Source organism: Betta splendens, chromosome 15, assembly GCF_900634795.4.
Source record: "Betta splendens chromosome 15, fBetSpl5.4, whole genome shotgun sequence".
NCBI classification, from domain to species: domain Eukaryota; kingdom Metazoa; phylum Chordata; class Actinopteri; order Anabantiformes; family Osphronemidae; genus Betta; species Betta splendens.
In genome coordinates, this window is record NC_040895.2 from 16397669 (window position 1) to 16411694 (window position 14026).

Here is a 14026-nt window from a genome sequence, read left to right on the forward strand (position 1 = left end):
CCATAGATGGTGAAGAACAAGAGTGTGTGCATGTGTGAGGAGTTTGAGATTTAGGTTGGCATCTGCACTGATGGGATTCTGTTGTCTCAAGGGTTTTGTCGGTGTGTGTCTGCATATACATGTGTAGATGCCTGCACTGTGCATCCAGGGCCCCATCAGGTTGCATTCTGATTGATTTAGTGTAAAGCCAATTATTGGCTTGGAGGAAATTGTGTACGTTTTACTCACAGAAAGGTATAATATCAAACATATCTGATGACTCTTTGGGCAGTTTGATGCGTGTGTTGAACTAGGCCCATCTGGTTTTGCAAGCTGAGTAAAGCAAACATGGGAAATTATTTGGAAATCGCCCTCTGACTGGTGAGGAAGCAGCAGAAGCACCTGAGGCTGCTGTTAAAAGCAGCAGGTTTGAACCCGCTCTGCTGTCATTCACATGATGCAATGCGTCGCACACAAAGCAGAGTGAAGGGAAGTGAATGATTCTTCACAGGCGTAACTGTGAGCGCAGCGCTGCGAGTCCTGGTGGCGGTTCCTGAAGGAGGATACCACACTAGAGGTCACTGTTGTAGTTCCAGATAAAAACAAGAGGAATGAGAGTAGAAAATGACATCAGTTCACTGTATTTCCTGCAAACGCCAGTTACAGTAATGTTATTATTCCATTATTTTATGTCATGTACTTATGAAATATGCAGTGTACATGTGATTTCCTAGTTTGTTTGTTTTTTTCAGTTATGTGAGCACAGACAGAACAAAGCTACGACTGTTGAGGATTTGTCCTAAGTCAGCTTTTATAACATGCATCAAACTGTATTTCTATTCATATTCCTCCTCAGCAGAGATGACAGGGAGCAGTCTTAACCTTTTAAATATAAATGTAATACATGTGATGCATAACATGACCTTACTAGTATAATAACACTACTCTACCATGACCTGTCTGTGCAGGTTGTGTTGTTTTGTCTGAACCTAAAGTCAAAAAGTTGACAACAGAAGAAAGAAATTGTCATTAAACAAACGCACAGGGACGTAAAACACTGCAGAGACTCCAGCGGAGTCATAGCTGCTTCAGAATATGTTTGAACTCAAAGTTCTTCAAACATCGTAGACATAAAGATAATTCATTATCCTCATTTTACACACCTCTGGACCGGTTGCCCGTGAACTACATCACCTGTGATTAATCATTTATAAGCTCCATCTGTGTCCTGGACGTTTCAGGCAGCAGCAGACTCCAGGGCTCTATAATACCGCGGGAAACAGGGACTGAGGGACACACTTTTCACATCCATAAATGAGGGATATAAAGGATGGACGAGAAAATATGCTCCACATATTGTGTGAAAACCTCACGAGGCTCACGTATTTTTTCTTTCAGTTAATAAAGTCAGTGTGGATACAGAGATTAAGAATTAATACTGGCAGGAGTCTGAGAAATAAAGCGTTTTGGCTTCTCTGGATGGAACAGTTGTTTTAATTTAAGACAATATTCAACGTATTGGTATTAAATATTGTTCAGAACAAGCTGTGGAGCTGATCCATTTTGAGGACAGTCCCTAATTATTAGACCACCAGTACCTCGCTGTAATTTTTCATGACAACAGATTTGTTTTGGTTTTGTTTCTACATCCTTTGTTGGGTTTTGGTCTGACTTTGGTTTCAGAGGAGAATTTATAAATGTGCTGGGGGAATCCCTGAGGATTCTTAACGCATCTAAGAAATAATTAAAAACACCCGTCCTATTTCTTGTTTTGTCTTTTTGGCAAAAAAATAATAATTTATATTCCATTTGTTCTGTAACAGTATCCGGAGGGGTGGCAGTTTCCTTTCTGATCCAACCGAGCTGACTGAAATCAGAATATGGGAAAAATCAGAGGACAGATCACATAAAAAAACAGATGCAGGCTCTCCCTCACAAACAGGCACAGAACTGTTTGTAACACACACACACACGCGCGCACACGCGCACACACACACACACACACACACACACACACACACACACACACACACACACACACACACACACACACACACACACACACTAAGCTGCAGTTCTGAGCTTGATTGTCTTACCATCAGTCATTCTACCAAGTGGTAATTGAAAACACATCTCCCCCGGCCCCTGGCACCCATTACAAATAAGACTCACTGGGGCTTTCTCCACACAACACAAAGCATAATAACAAATAGAGTCAGAACGACCAACACAGAAAGAGACGCATGCTGTAGTTTTTGGCACAACATGAAGCAAACACACTCCCAGTGATTGGTGAAGGGCCAAATCCATTTTTCCTTAAAAGGGAAAACAAGAAATATATGTTTCTCTGAGAAACAGACACGGCAGACACAGACTTATTCATAAATCGTCATATTCTGAGCTCAAGAAAAGAAAGTCTATTAGTTCTGGATGTCTTCTTAAAGTTAGCTCTTTGTGAAATTTTAAACATGAAACACCCAGAAATGAGACAGACCCGGAGATGAACATGCACATTTCTGACAATTTAAAAAAGATGTTATATCTTGTTGCTGCACTGCATTGTGCTGATTAATTAATTCCTCTCTCTATTCTCTTCTCTATTCATGAGCTGCCAAAAAGCTGAGAATACACTAGGCCATGTTTTTTTACAGGTATAATACAGTAGATTCATGTTTAATGACTTGATGAGAAGAGATTTCTGTAGCAAGACAACATATTTTAAATGATAAAGACATAAACAAATCCACTGAAGCAGCAGTCCTGCACTCAATCATGTCGGCTTTAATGCAGTCACTCACGCAGGCAGACATACAGTGGACGATGCGCCTTAATGTCTATCACATGTAACGCGTATTAATATGCATAGCGTTTGTCATGACCTGGAGGTACGAGACTAAACGACAAGAGGCCTAATTGGCAGCTGAGAACGCTAACACCTGCAAACAGCCCGCGTCTTGTCCATGTGGTCGGATTACATCCTCCACACACACACACACCCACACACACACCACCACCACCATTCAAAACAAAGCCTGATCAGTTAAGCGGAACAGGAGGTGGGGGCGGCGGGTGGGGGTGGAGAAAAAAGGCGAGGCTGACAAGCAATGATTGATGTTCGCCCATCATGCTAGGCCCGACGCTCATCCCTCTCCCTCCCTCCATTTGCAACAAAGTCACCAGTGTGTGCGCGCCTGTTTGTGTGTGTGGACGAACGTGTGTGTTCCAGACTAAAACCCATTCAATCAATAAAGCGAAGCACTCGGAATCACGGGGCAATAGTCAGACTGCTGACTAGACAGCAGCGAGGCCTGTGAGAGCACATTTCACATGTAGATTAAAATCCTGGCATTGTAACCTTTAGAGTGGGTTGTGTGTGGGCGGCTCGGTGACCGCGTGTGTTTGAACAGGTCCTGTGTGTCAAGGTGGCGTGTGTGACACAGGACAGATATGTTCTGGCGCTATTGACAAGCTTAATGTGCTTTTGGGTGAGTGGGTTGCATGAGGTAACGCTCCCAGAGAAGACCAGCGTTCACTTCAGCCTCGTGTGTTAATCAGTGGCTTCACTGTGGCTCCAGTATGTTGGGTCTGAGATGCTGTTTAGAACACTGGCTTCATATCTGCTAAAGGAGGAATGCCTTCATCATTGTCGCCTAACAGTTTATATTATATATATGAAGAAGCAGCTGCTACGAAGGTTCTTTTCTACCACATTTGTACTTCGTACTTTACAAATCCAGCATCAGAGGAATAGAGTGTTTTAGAAGGGAATGAAACCTTCAACAGCTGCCAAAAGCAAAGTCTGCTGTTTGATAGCGAGCTCCATTCTGGGGCACGGCGTGTGTTAGCTGCAGGGCTGAACCCTCCATGTTGGCTCTGATTTCTGCTCTGTTCCCATTCACTGTGAACCTGTTGACTGCCTAAGCTGACGCCATGTTGAATTCCCACGCTGCCACGACGGCCCCTGCTTTTTTCAAAAGTGTTTCAAAAGCAAACGTTCAAAGAAAAACACACAACCCTGACGGGCGCCGGGCAGACGGAGCGCGGGGCAAAGCCTTGATGGAAATGTTTCATTTCTTTTTCTCCCAGCAGATGCTCAATGAGCAGCACGGATCTCTCGATTTGCATCTTTAGTTGCTTTGTTGATTCGATAACACATATTTGCATTTGGAAACAGCTCGAGTAATTTGACTGGGGACTCCCAATTTGCCTTTGAGGAGAAGTCTGTGCTGCAAACATTGCTTCGCTGTGTGCTGGCACTGCTTGCCTTTAACTTCCTGCTTGGCTGACGGTGTGTTTGCGAGTGTGAGATGGATCACGGGTGTATACTTGTGAACATAACACAGAATTATAATCTTATAATTGTTTGAGAGAGTTGTTGATCTTCTGTCCATATGAGCCTCTCTACACTTCTTCTATCTGTCAGACTTTATCAGAGCCAGGAAATGGAATTACTGTCAGTGAGGAGACAACTCTGAGCTCTGGACCCGAACCAACCTCTGGCTCTAAATATTGGTTCTGTTTATGTGTGTTCTTGCTTTTCATCGCCTACAAACATAAACTGACTCTTAGTGAGGGAAGGAAAGTTTGAGAATCTGTCATTCCTTCATGCTTGAGTGATTGTTGAAGGGAATGTGTCAATTCAGGCCTAAGATTGGAATAATTGTAGGACCAGACTGGAGTTAAGGTTAATGGATATGAAACTGCACAGTGTTTACTCTCTATTAATGAACTCGCTCATCCCAAGGTCAAGGCAGATGTTCTTTTGGAGGTCTCTTTCTCACTATAGGGAGTTGCCTGTTGCTGCCTAGCACTGGCTTGAGATAGGTTGTTAGTGGGCATCTTTATATCTAGTGTGTATTGACCTAATTTAGTCCAATCTAATTTTTCTTTGTCTTTATTCTCTTGGTTCTCTAGTATTTTTCTACCAAGATCAACTCCAGTAGTTTTTAAATCTGTTAAGATGTCACAGACTTTTCTGCAGCAAGCATCGCTATATTCACTGTGAACTGCACAAAGTTCCAAACTGTTTTAATCTTTAATTGCAAACACACACGTCCAGGCTCTGACTATTGAGTAATGTGACCTCTAGCATCATAAATGAGAGCCAGATGATCTAACAATACAAAGACCAACAATCATTAGCCACTCTCCATCAGCCTTCAAGAAGCAGGCAGGACCCAGCATGACCATGAAAAAAGGTCAGAACAACCAATGCGCTTGTGATGTGGAGCAGTGGGGACCTCGGGGACCGGTGTCTCACAGGAGACCGTCAGCTGGCAGGTGCTTGTGTGTTCTGTGTAGATATGGGTGATCTGCTTTGCACATTGCTAAGGGAACCCCTCGGCCTCAGCAGTCCTGCTTTCCTTTGCATTTTCCATGGTATGTTCATACATCGTGTGTGTGTGTGTGTGTGTGTGTGTGTGTGTGTGTGTGTGTGTGTGTGTGTGTGTGTGTGTGTGTGTGTGTGTGTGTGTGTGTTCTAGTTCAGCAGCTGGGGTTCCACTCAGCTGGCCACTCTTAATGCAGTCCTGCTTCAAATAATGAACTGTGTCTTCTCAGCGGGAGCCGTTTTAACTCAGAAACTAGCACCATCTAACATTTAGCTCCCTGCGAATCCAAACCTGGAAGTCCTTGGGAAGTAGCTGACACGAGTCCTGATATAAAAATTATTTGTGCTTTATTCACAGCCCTTTTTGTAACAAATACAACAGGCCAATAAAAAGTGTATATTAAGGAGCTAATAGTCAGCTTCTTTGCATCTGCTGTTCTTTTTTTTGGGGGGGGGGTATTTGGCACCTCACTGTAAAGCCCAGCAACAAAATTACCTCAGCCTAAACCTGTCAACAGACCATTACAGCCCACGCTGACTATTACGGGCTGGGGAAAAAAGGGCCAAAGCCATTGTAGCGCAAAGGTGTTGGCAGATATAGGCTGGAGGAATGCGGCAGCGGAGATACTTGTTGGCCGTGTGCAATAAAGTCTGGCTTCTCAAAACATGCTGCAGTCTGCAGGCCTTTATCAGCTTGCTTAATAAAGCGTGGTGATGCTGGGGTACGAGTGAGGGATCAGTTTGGAGGGAGATTTAAGAAAACAAGAGCGATAATGCAGGTTTTAACAGTGCACAAGACAAGTTCACAAAAGTTGAGCTGATTGCCGGGACTTTCAGTGGACTCATAAATCCGTCATGAGACCTTCTCTCTGGGTTCCTCCTTCCATTCCAAAGCTATGATTTACATTACAATAACAAGACGTGGTCAGACATCTCCTTACTCCTTATCACCATTACGTCTACGTAGGTGACTTTGACCTTTTACTTGTTTTCTTAGAAAATACATTGTATTGATGAAGTAGTTGTGAATTACTGGGTGGAGGATTTTTCCTCAGGATGAGGAAAATCTGCAAATGTTAAGCTGTTCACCTGTGATACCGCCTTTAAAATATAAAGGCTACTACTCTAGCATTAAAAATAACAAGTTTAGAGCAACACTGCATTTGAGCGCTGCCTCATCATGCTCATGGGCTTTCCATCACGTCCTCTGTGGAAGGGGTAGGGGAATTTGACGACCCCCCCTTGGCTTTCAGAGGGGAGGGACGTCATACCTGGGGGCCCATGAATGGAGCCCTCAGGTAAAGCGCTGTTGAAACAAATCTAAAGCTGCCTAATGACACGCACCGTGAAACTCTTCACAGGTCATTTACTCTGCTGACAGGCTGCTGCCACAGCGCTGCACACCTCCTGCCCGTGTGTTTGTGTGTGTGCAAGACAGACACTGAGAGGGTTACAGTTTTACAAACAGATGAGAGATAGCCAAAGTTGGAGAGGAAAGAGAGGCTGATGTATGTGTGAGATGTGTTAGTCATAGACTGGGAGGTGATCGTTGAGCTATGAAAACAGTGTTTAGCCTTTCTGCAGGATGGCCTCGGCATGGGAAAGCCATTAGAGATGCTATCTCCAATGGTTGCTCTGCACTTGGGTTAACAGGCAGCGACTACCTCAGGTCATATTTCTGAAGATGTTTCACTTTTCAGTCTGTTTGTGGAAAATGTTGGCTCATATTTAATCTACTGCAAATGTATAGATAATCCAGCGCACCAGAATGGCTTCAGGTCTTATTACTCACTTCCACCACAGCTCTGTGACTGCGATTAGTGCAGAAAAAAGCGACGACAGAGAAACAACTGGAAACATATTTCAATTCTTTATTTTTCCAACAATATTTTTGGGGGATTTCCACATTTTCAGATTTTAGAGGGTGAAATGTTTAAACATTCTACTTTTAGCATGGAACAGTCTGGAACACCTACCACAATTATTAATATCATTATTCTTTTTGCTTTCTTTTTATTGCCTTCACATAGTCAATTATGACCTCAAATGTCTTTCTAGAAAAGAAAAAAAAACGAAACATTTGGGAATTAAATTAATCATCATTTTAGTATTAACATTGTAAAAATCACTGAGCACAGGCACAATCAGCTCTAATTACCACTTTTAATTTAAGTATTTTGGGATCTCACAGCTTCCACCTCACGTGTTCAAGAAACAATTCCAGGTTGCTCTGGTTTTTTTAATACAACACAGATCTGTCCATCATATACTCTAGGCTTACTCTAAATTGTTACCACAGCATCTCAAAGCCTTTTCCCAGCTTCATTAATGTCTCCATGCATCAGTTTCAAGCTGCAAATTCTTCCCTTCCAAACATAAAAACATTCACATAAGAATAGACAGTTTAAACAGGTGCCATGGTAACATAATCGTCACTGCAGCAATTACTGCCTTATGCCTGACTAACAACCATAAATCATTCTCTTTCCACAAAGACGACGTTGTAGGGCTCCACTCTCATCCAATAATCAGAAATTGCTCCATGTACGGCGTGACGAGCAGGCGCTGAAACAGCCCATTCTTCTGTTTGGCGGATGATATTTTGCTCTCTATAGTGACATTACAGGGATCCTTCAGCGAGCATGATATTGTACCTGCTCAACACCTGTTAGCTTTAGCCAAGGGTTTCATCAGATAGTTGAAATAAATACTAGTCATCATCATAACCATAATCATAGTCATAAAACCAGGGGCCTTTATGCTGTTGCCAAATTGCCCTGCCATCTGATTTACAGTCAGACTGGATGGGGAGGGGAAACAGATAGGGTAGGGAGGGGGACGGGGCGTACTACGTGCTCGGAATGGCAGAAATACTCAAATATACACACCTGCAGACCACACACACACAAACACACACACACACACACACACACACACACACACACACACACACACACACCTGGGAGCTCTCACAGGCATGTAGTTGCTGGGGATGGACTTGAGGGGGAACACAGAGGAATTCTCTAGGGCTTACAAAGAGGAACATTGTACTGCCCTCACACTACAGCAGGTGAGTAGAGAGATAAGAGGCCAGAGGACAAATTAGCCCTCATATTAAAATAATCCCTCGTGTCTAATAACAATAATATGCTCCATATTGAGGCTATTGCACATCCACAATGGTTTTTCTTTCCAGGCAGCAACTTGTTGAAAACAAATTTGAGTGTTTGTGAAATGGTCTCATCATATCTATTCAACCTGTCAACAGTCCTGCAATACCAAATGGAGACTAGAGTAATGGATGCCAATAACTGAAATAGGGAGGCACTCTGTACACTAAAAAGCCTAAACAGCTGTTTGACACCAAAGAAGATACTTTCCTGCTACTTTCAATAAGCAAACAACAGAGAAACGTAGCTGCTTGACCTTTGACCTGTTCTTTTATTTACAGGTGTTTATACCAAATATGACCTGCACAGTTTGAGTTAAAGTTTGAGTGTGTGTTCTTTTGTTTGGTTCTGGCACATAGGAGCAAAAACAGAGAAATGAAGAACAGCCCCAAGCCTCACAACCTGGACAGTTGTGGAACAACTAAGAGTACAGTGAAATGAAAAGGATGCAAATCGTGAAGTCTGTTTTAGCAACCAACTGTATTTAGATATGTGGGTTCGCACAAGACATAGACATTATGACAGACAAATTAGGAAAACGCCAAAATCCATAATTTGCTGTGAAGTGACAGGAGCTGGAGTTAAAACAGAAAACCTCTACGACTAACTTTAGCGTTGCCCTGTGTAACTAAGAATACATTTTGAAAGGTGCATAGAAGGGTCTGTAAAGCGTGTGACAGGAACAGCACTTGATTCTGATTTGAAATATATAAACAGTAAAAACTAAAAGTCACATATAAACAGAGATTTTTTGATCTGTTAAATATGTATTTGGGCCCCAAGGAAAAGAATGTTACAACAAAATTGATTTCCTGCTAATGAAGCAAAACAACTACTAAATACTGGATTCTAAATACAGCATATATTTTAAAGAAATGTTAATAAGGCACTGTAGTTATCAGTTTGTGATGCATATCATCAACAACACGCTGTCAGTCCATTTCCATTTAATTAACACTGATATAAAACTATTTACTTCTTCACAAAATCAGTTAAACATCCTAAATGTGTTTAAAGGCTGAAATGACCAGAGCAGCTGGGAAACAGAAGTGTGGCCTCTATTTACTTTTTTTTCTAACTCCATGAGTATAAAAAAGAAAAGGCTCCAGAAATCTGCTGTTCTTCCATCACCAGATGTGCAACCTGCATCCAACTGTGCTTTAACTACTTGTAAACATATTTTTCCATAAGCAGCAAAAATGTCCAGCAGTTCTCAACAGGCAGTCACAAGCCTTGATTAGGAAACAAGGCCTTTTATGTGTAGTGTCAAACAAATCATCCGCAGCCTGCTAAATTAGAAAGGCTGGACGTCTTTAGCAGAAGGTGCTTGGAATGATTAGTTTGATAACGTGACAGTATGACGACGTCCCTTCAGTAAGGACCAGTAAAGACGGACCTCCTTTATGGTTTTGAGGCATTCTGCATACGCAGACGTTTCCTGGCCAAGGCTTCCTGTTTCTTCCTCTCAATCTCAGCTGCAGAGCACTTCCCGGTTGTGATAAAAGCTGGAAAGGAGGAAGGGGAAAAAAAAGGTTAATGGAAACAATGATTTCTTTTTTGCTGGGGAAAGCTTGGGGTAAAAAAATGGTCCAAATAAAAAAACAATTGCCACAAGTTAACAGTTTGTTAACACCAAGTACTGCTACCATAAATGGGATACTGGGTATCCAGGGTGAAGATCATTTGGATGTACAAAAATCCCATACTTCCATGTCCAGACAAAAACGCTCTGCAGTTCGTTGGCAGCAAAGCTGTGGCTTGGACTTCACCCAGCATCACAAATTAAAGCCATCTTGTTTACTTGGTTTGGAGAAGCACAGATGCACTGAGCTGTCAGTCAGCGCAAGATAAACACGTGACATCTGTTTTATGCATGACATCATTCTTATGACCAAGTACTGAGAAAACAAGATGGATTAAACAAACTAAAAAGAACTGAAATAACAGAAATAACAGTTTACCCAAAAAGCTTAGAACAGTAGTTTGATAGTAAATGTATTAGATTTGTACTCCTCATTACATCAAATGCATGTTGTCCTTTTTCAGGCAGCTTACCCTTGTTGTCTATAGCGGAGTCTGACACATGTCTTTTGAAGGCTGTGTGATGAGACTTCACTGTCCGTGGCTTCGTGTCCATGTTACCACTGTTGTCATGGAAAGTTCCAGAGGATTCTTTACACTGGCCAAACGAACCCAGACTCTCACGGCTTCCTGGGAGGCTGTGAGACATCCAGGACTTGATGCTGGCACCCTTAATGGGAATGTTAGTACTTGGTAAGGAGTTAGGTTGAACACAGTCCTGCAATGACCGTCTGGCCCCGGGCTTCACAGTCCAGACGGTGCCGATTGCCAGGGGTACACTGGCTTTTTGCTGTCCGTTTAGGTTAATATCCTGTCTTTCTTGGCAGTTACTGGAGCTCATGTGCTGAGGCTGACTGTTGGAGATCCTCTCCACAGTGTCACATACCTGGTAGAGTAGTGCGTCATCTTCCCCATCATCCCACAGACTGTCTGAAATGTCTATAGAAGAGCCTGCTGCTACACAAGCTTCCTTTTGATGATTCGTGATGTTGTCAGGTTGAGGGGTAGCCAGTGTCTTTGGCCTGGCAGTTTTCCTGTCAGACATCTGTGTTTTAGTTTGTACAACAGTGAAGTTCGGCTTGGAAACGTCCTTGGCAGCTGCTATAGACTGGAAGTAAGGGTTGGGCTCTAACTTAAAAGTGCTTCGGTTGGTAGTCTTTGGTTTGGGACACAATTCCTGCAGTGCACTGCAGTTCGGCTTGGAGTGCAAGCTTGAAGGCTGATGGGTAGCGTTTGTACTGCCAGTACTGTAAACAGGGGTGACCTGAGTAGTGTTTGTCTTGGACTTAGCCTCCAAGGTGTTTTCAGGGTAAGTGTCAGGTTGCTGGTCAGGATTCTGGGTCATTGCCAGGATAAACGAGTCATTAAGCAGGTCATCATTCTCCCAGTCATCATCAAAGTCATCACAGTGGCTCGCACTAAAACCCTGACATCCTTTCTGTTCAGCAGGGTGTGCAGCTGAGCTGGACTTGTCAGTTGGCTTGAGCTCTGACTGTTGGGGTCCAGTTAAGTGTAATTTTCCAGGCAAGTCTTTCATTTCCTGTGAACTGGCCGGCACAGACGATCCTTGGCTGAACTGGCCACTGACTTTCTGAGTGGAACAGTCAAATAAAGCGTGCAGTTCTGTCTCCACTGGATCTGATGAGGACGGAGCCTTTGTCAGTTTCGTCTGGGAAGTGTTCACACACTCATTGAGGTTATTGTTGATGGAGATGAGCTGCTCTGAAGACTCCTTGTCCTGCTGCATGTTCTCATCAAACTGCCTGGCGAGTTTCATTAGATCCTCCACACTGTTCTGCCTTTGGAGAAGAACGAATATACAGAGAATAACCAACAAAGCAAAACGTAAAACACAGGAAGATTACTGCTAAAAAGTAAAACAATAAGGGTAACACTACTTTTAATGCAGCAGTTAATTCTAAGGTAGCAAATCAAACTGTAGATCAGGAGTTGTCTGTTTCTGTATATGCATTACTCACCTGCAGGACCTTTTCCTGAGTCTTGGCTTCGCAATCTCAGGTGTGGAAGGGACTGCACTGTCGCCGATCCACTGCAGCAGAAAGGAGTCTGTGGCGTTTGCTTTTACATCCTGTGGAGAACACCATCATAACATTGAAACAACACTCACGTTTCATTTTTTTTTGTGTGTTTCAGAAAATTTTCAACACCCAATTCAGGCATTTTGGAACGTGTCTAATGGTTAAACAACTGACCTTTGGAGCAATACGGTTCACAATGTCTGATATTTCCACAACTCTGTTGTTTCTGAATCCAGACCCTGTAAACAAACAAATGTTACACTACTACCCAGAATATAATATCATTACACAGTGGCTTCTGCATCTTTTCATTGCAGTGCAGAGAAGTAATTTGATGTAAGGCGTCCATGACGGAACATAACAGTAACAGTTGTATATATCACATAGTTTCCACTCCTCCACCATATGGTCATTACGGTAAACAACAAGGCATGTTGTGACAGGTTGTGATTTCTGTGTGGTTTACCTGCATTAGCTTGAGTGGGGGACGTAGAATCCCAGAAAATATCCTGCGACGCTTCCACATCACACGGAGACTCCCCATTATTCAGGTATCTGCCTGTGCGGTTAGGACTGTGCAAATCTGTGCAAGATTCAGAGAGTGACGTCATGCAATACAGTTGAACTTGTGTTTGAGCGTTTCCACAACATTAGATGGGATCGTCAAATCAAAGAAATCACGTTAGCTAGCTTTTGTCCTGTTTGTTTGAACGGCTAATGGCCGCCAGCCCGTGCAGCTCCGCGGACAGTTACGCGTCGTCAACGCAGGTAATTATGTTGTTAGCCAGGATCTGTCGTGGAGCAGCCTCACCGTTACAAACGGAAGGCGCCGCCGCGTCGGGGACTTGCTGTCCAGGTTTGTTGTCCTGTGGTTTGCCGCGACAGGCTATGGAAGCAGTCCTCCACAGCTCGGTGAACTCAGAGGAGGCCGCTGCGTGCGCCCCTGTCCCTGACATGTCTCGTACAAACAGCAGGAAGGACGGCGACTCTGCGGAACATTATTTGACTCTTGGCCTCGTTTGTCTTTCGCGACTTGAAACGGTGCTGTTGATGCGTTGCATTCACGGTTTCCTCATGCTTCGGTTACAGTTGTGTTTGTATTTTTGCCGTCGCCGTTCATTCAAAGCTAGCCGCCATGTTTAGGCGTGACGTCAGCGCCCTACGGATGCCGGCGAGGGCCCGCCTCTCCTCGTTCTACCGCGCCGCAACCGCGTTACATGGATTTTGTTTATGTGTAAGTATTGTGTTGGAAATAAGCTAGCCAACTGTTTATAGTATATATAATTTCAGAATATTGATGCAATGTATAGTTCATATTAAAAAACATCTGTAATACAGTGCAGGTTTTTACTTTTAGCAGATGTTTACTCAGATGATACCTTAGTCACCTTCATTGGCTTCACAGGCTTCATTGAACCTTGTTTGTAGAAGCTGTGCTGTGTAGGTGGTTTGGTGTGAATTATATTTATTTGTCACAGCTTTAAAACAGTTTATTGTGTTACTTGAACAAATTCAGATGATTAGATGAACTTTTTAATGTCATTTCTCACGTTTCTAAAAGGCCAATATCTGCTGGAACAATACATAGTGTTAAGCAGAAATACCACAAAGGTCAGTTAAAGTTAAAAATGTGTCTGCGTCTGCAACTTATTTTCATTTATGAATGTCATTTGTGGTGATCAGCTTTCTTTGGCTTGCCGTGAACTTTTCTTAAAACACTGTGAAGCAACACAACTCTGTATTCCTTTCCTTTCCCTGACCCTCAAGGTCCTATAATCATCAAATGTAGTGCATTTGGGTAAAGATGTCTGATGACAGATGTTTATCATTTGGTGCAGTGTCATACGGGAGTGAAATCTTATTCTAAGCTCACGTACTTGTGTAATTAAACACATTTATCAAACGTGACATCAAGGTCTAAGTTGTTC

The 14026-nt window shown here is 43.0% G+C and overlaps 1 protein-coding gene across 1 annotated transcript; it reads right to left on the reverse strand.

Annotated features, from left to right (window-relative positions):
* Positions 1-8939: 8939 nt before the first annotated feature.
* Positions 8940-13282, reverse strand: etaa1b (ETAA1 activator of ATR kinase b). The gene is made up of 6 exons (XM_029175742.3): positions 12910-13282; positions 12565-12681; positions 12273-12337; positions 12039-12148; positions 10534-11858; positions 8940-9983 (listed from the first exon to the last, which is right to left on the reverse strand). The coding sequence occupies exons 1-6, from the start codon at positions 13052-13054 to the stop codon at positions 9880-9882; spliced, it is 1866 nt and encodes a 621-aa protein (XP_029031575.1). The 5' UTR covers positions 13055-13282; the 3' UTR covers positions 8940-9879.
* Positions 13283-14026: the final 744 nt, after the last annotated feature.